This window comes from Octopus bimaculoides, chromosome 10 (assembly GCF_001194135.2).
Source record: "Octopus bimaculoides isolate UCB-OBI-ISO-001 chromosome 10, ASM119413v2, whole genome shotgun sequence".
NCBI classification, from domain to species: Eukaryota; Metazoa; Mollusca; class Cephalopoda; order Octopoda; family Octopodidae; genus Octopus; species Octopus bimaculoides.
The window spans coordinates 29719283-29722947 of NC_068990.1; the positions used below are offsets into that span (position 1 = coordinate 29719283).

A 3665-nucleotide genomic window follows, 5' to 3' on the forward strand; every position below is an offset into this window, starting at 1 on the left:
GTGTTCAACTGGGCAACAATAAGCTGTACTCGTATTTGAAAGGGGCCAGCCTTGTCTCACTCTGTGTCATGTTGAATCTACTCGAGAACTACGTTAAGGGTAAGCGTGTCTGTGGGGTGCGCAGCCACTTGCAGGTTAGGGTGGCGAGCTGGTAGAAACATTAGCAAGCTGGGTGAAATGCTTAGCGGTATTTCGTCTGTCTTTACGTTTTGAGTTCAAACTCTGCCGAGGTCGACTTTGCCTTTTATCCTTTCGGGGTCAATTAAATAAGCACCAGTTACGCACTGGGGTTGATGTAATCGACTTAATCCCTTTGTCTGTCCCCTCTATGTTTACCCTCCTGTGGGTAATAAAGAAATAAAATTTCACGAGCAGGCTGTTCCATTGATTGGATCAACTGGAACACTTGTCATCATAACCAATGGAGTGCCACTTTTTTTCCTTCTTTGTGTATGTGTGTACACGTTTGTGTATGTGCATGCATGTGTGTGCACGGACTACTCACATGGGTTTGATAACGACTGCAAACACTGCACCAAGCTTGCATCACCTGCTCTGATGTTAAACTGTGCAACAAGATGTTAGAGAATGAAATGACTTGAGGAGGTTCATCTGTAAAAAAAAACAAAACGAAAATCAGTGGTTTGTGGGAGGGTGGGGTCTTTTTTATCTTTTGTTTCAGTCATTAGACTGTGGCCATACTGGGGCACCACCTTGACATGTTATTAGTTGAACAAATTGACCCTAGTACATTTATTTCTTTTAAAACCTGGTACTTAGTCGCTTGGTCTCTTTTGCCAAATTGCTAATGTTACAGGGACATAAACAAGTACTTTAATTAGGTCTGTTTATTCAGATTGTTTTGAATTAATCCTGCATTATCTCATGGCTTTGAGATTTTGATGATGTGATTGTTTATTTTTCAGAATGACATTGTAGGGTAGGTGTGAGAGATCAGATCTGCCCTGTTTGAATATAGAACATGTATGACGTTTAGGCTTAATATGGGTGGTTTAAATGCTAAAAGATTAAGTTATGAAAGGGGCCACACAGAAGAAACAGAAAATAGCAGAAGTGAGATGGAAAAGGACAACAGGAAACAAAAAAAACAAAAAAAAAACAAAGGATAGCAGAAAAGGAAGCAAAATAAGATTTGTAGATGAGAGAAGATTAAAGAAATATGACTGACCTGTGTTTGATGATGGATATGATAAGTTGGTGAGGGTAGGATAAGAGGTTCTGTGAGTCTCATGGCCACAACGACATCGTAGAAGTGTTTCAATCTCAATTCCAAACAACTGACTTACTATAGAAACTTCTGGCTCAGATTTGGGTGGACTAAGTAAAAAAGAACAATAAATATCAACATCATTTCATCATCATCATCATCATTATTATATTAATGTGAACTTTTCCATAGATGCATTGAGGTTGACTTTCTACAACTGGATGCCCTTCCTGCCAGCCCTCAAACTGCCCAAACAGCATGGAAAGCAGACGTTAAATGACAATAATGATGATGAATCTTCCTTGAAAACATGTCTCACTATTGATCTGTTTGTTATTGAAAAGATAAGGGGAAATATTCCATTGTTTGGAAACAGGTGACACTTGCGGATAGGAAGAACATCTGACATAAATCAGCCTCATTAAGTTTCTGTCAGATCCATAACAGCAGAGAAAAATGATGATGATGGTATATATTTTGCAGCGTCCTTCCTTCAAATGCGACTGCCCCCCATAAAATATTGGTCACTTCAAGATGTCATACAATGGAATCAAACCTGGAATCACATTGCTGTGAAGTGAAATTTTTGCCAAGGTTGACTTGGCCTTTCAATGCTCCAGAATTGATAAAATAAAATACCAGTTAACTACTGGGGTCAATGGTACCAGATGACCCCTTCTCTCAAGATTGTTAGCCCTGTGTTTATTAGTTGAGGACTCGGGTTTGTTCTTGTACTTGGTAGAATTTATGTGGGTAGTGGGTTGTTATTAAGGCAGCGGCTGACTGGCTGGCAGAATGGTTAGCATGTAAGGTAAAATGCTTAGCAACACTTCACCTGTCTTTACATCCAGAGTTCAAATTCTGCAAGGTCCACTTTGCCTTTCATCCTTTTGGGGGCCGATGTAATCAACTAATCTCCTCTCTCTAAATTTAATGATCTTGTGCCAAAATCACAAACAATTATTATTATTCTAATGTTTTAACCTTTACCTTTCTGGAATAGCTTCACTGCTTTGATCTAGGATATTTGCACCTTGTGGAATGTTCTCCTGTATAGGGCAGGGTTCTGTGTAGACAGGTATGGAGTAATAATCTGCTATTTCCTGCTGGCAACCTTCAACAGGAATCGCACCTTCAGGCATGGCATTCTGGTAGATTGGGCCTCGAACACAGTATTCCTGAAATTTAGAGATTTACAGAGGTTTCAGTAAATTGTGAAGGCAACAAGGGTAAAATGGCTGGACTGGTGGAGAATTTGATGGAATCAGTTCTTTAAATGAGAGAGAAAGAGAGAGAGCTTGAATAAGTAGAAATGATGAGTTAAATCAGGATAGCTAAGTATGTATGACCTGTTAATAGGTTGAATGTGGGACTGAAGAAAGAGCAATAACTCCTGAAATATGAATATACACCCATTTTCTATTTTTCTATCTTTGACCACATTGTTTCCACAGACATATTCGTAATAAGGAATGTCATAACTTTCAGTGCTGGCTCTAATTTCTAAAGAAAATCTGTAGAGAGACACTTTAAAAAGGAGACTGTATACGGCTTGTAGAGCTCTCACTAACCATTTGTATATCCTTAGTTTCTGCATTGACCACCATATATATATGTATATGCCTGTGTATATAAGATGTGGATGTGAAAGTACAGCTATATAAACTTAAGCATATATGCGTGTATGTGTATGTTTTAATAAAATGAGAAAGCTGGAGGTGAAATGTGCAAAAGAAAAGTTTGATAGACATACAGAATGAACTTGTTGGTGCAAAAAGCGTTGCCAATTCTGGATGAGGCGAGTGAAGTTTGCTTTGCCCTGCAGCTGGTCATGGTCACCAATGATAAGCTCAAGAGCTGAAGCTTCCGGAATTGTACGGAAAGCTCGGAGAAAATTATTGGCCTGCAAATGAAATATAGAATAACAGTAAAGTGTTCATGAAACTTTATCAATCAGCCATTCCCAGCAGCAACACACACACACACATATTGCTCTTTTTACCCTACTCTCTCTCTCTCATCTGCTCTCTTTATCTTACTCTCTCCTTTCTCTTCCAACTGGGGTATTCACCTATCCACTCAACAGCAAGAAGACACCTACCCATGTCCCTCTATACCTCTAATCTCTCAACTGGCACAAATCCACTCCATCTTTAATACTACTCTCCATGTCCCAGAATTTCGTCTTGCAACTTGTTCGGTGACCCTGTCAGTGCTGGTGCCACTTAAAAAGCACCCAGTACGTTAGATGGCAGTCCTGGTTTAGGACTAATGTTGCTGTAATTTAGTCCCAGGAGACATCGTCTCCAGCTGGCTATACAATTCCTTTGTTTGAAAATATAAGGACACAGATCATGTCGTATAGCCAGCTGGAGACAATGTCTCCTGTGGCTAAATTACAGCAACATTCGTCCTAAACCAGGACTGCCATGTTATG

At 39.6% G+C, this 3665-nt stretch overlaps 1 protein-coding gene across 1 annotated transcript in view; it reads right to left on the bottom strand.

Moving 5' to 3' along the window:
* The window catches only part of LOC106883912 (PAN2-PAN3 deadenylation complex catalytic subunit PAN2), a 37809-nt gene that overhangs the window by 14687 nt on the left and 19457 nt on the right, over positions 1-3665 (bottom strand). The window contains exons 14-17 of the mRNA XM_052971302.1: positions 2982-3131; positions 2219-2406; positions 1190-1338; positions 495-612 (exon numbers count right to left, since the gene is read on the bottom strand). Of these exons, the coding sequence (XP_052827262.1) occupies positions 495-612; positions 1190-1338; positions 2219-2406; positions 2982-3131 (605 nt within the window). The remainder of the gene's footprint in view (positions 1-494; positions 613-1189; positions 1339-2218; positions 2407-2981; positions 3132-3665) is intronic.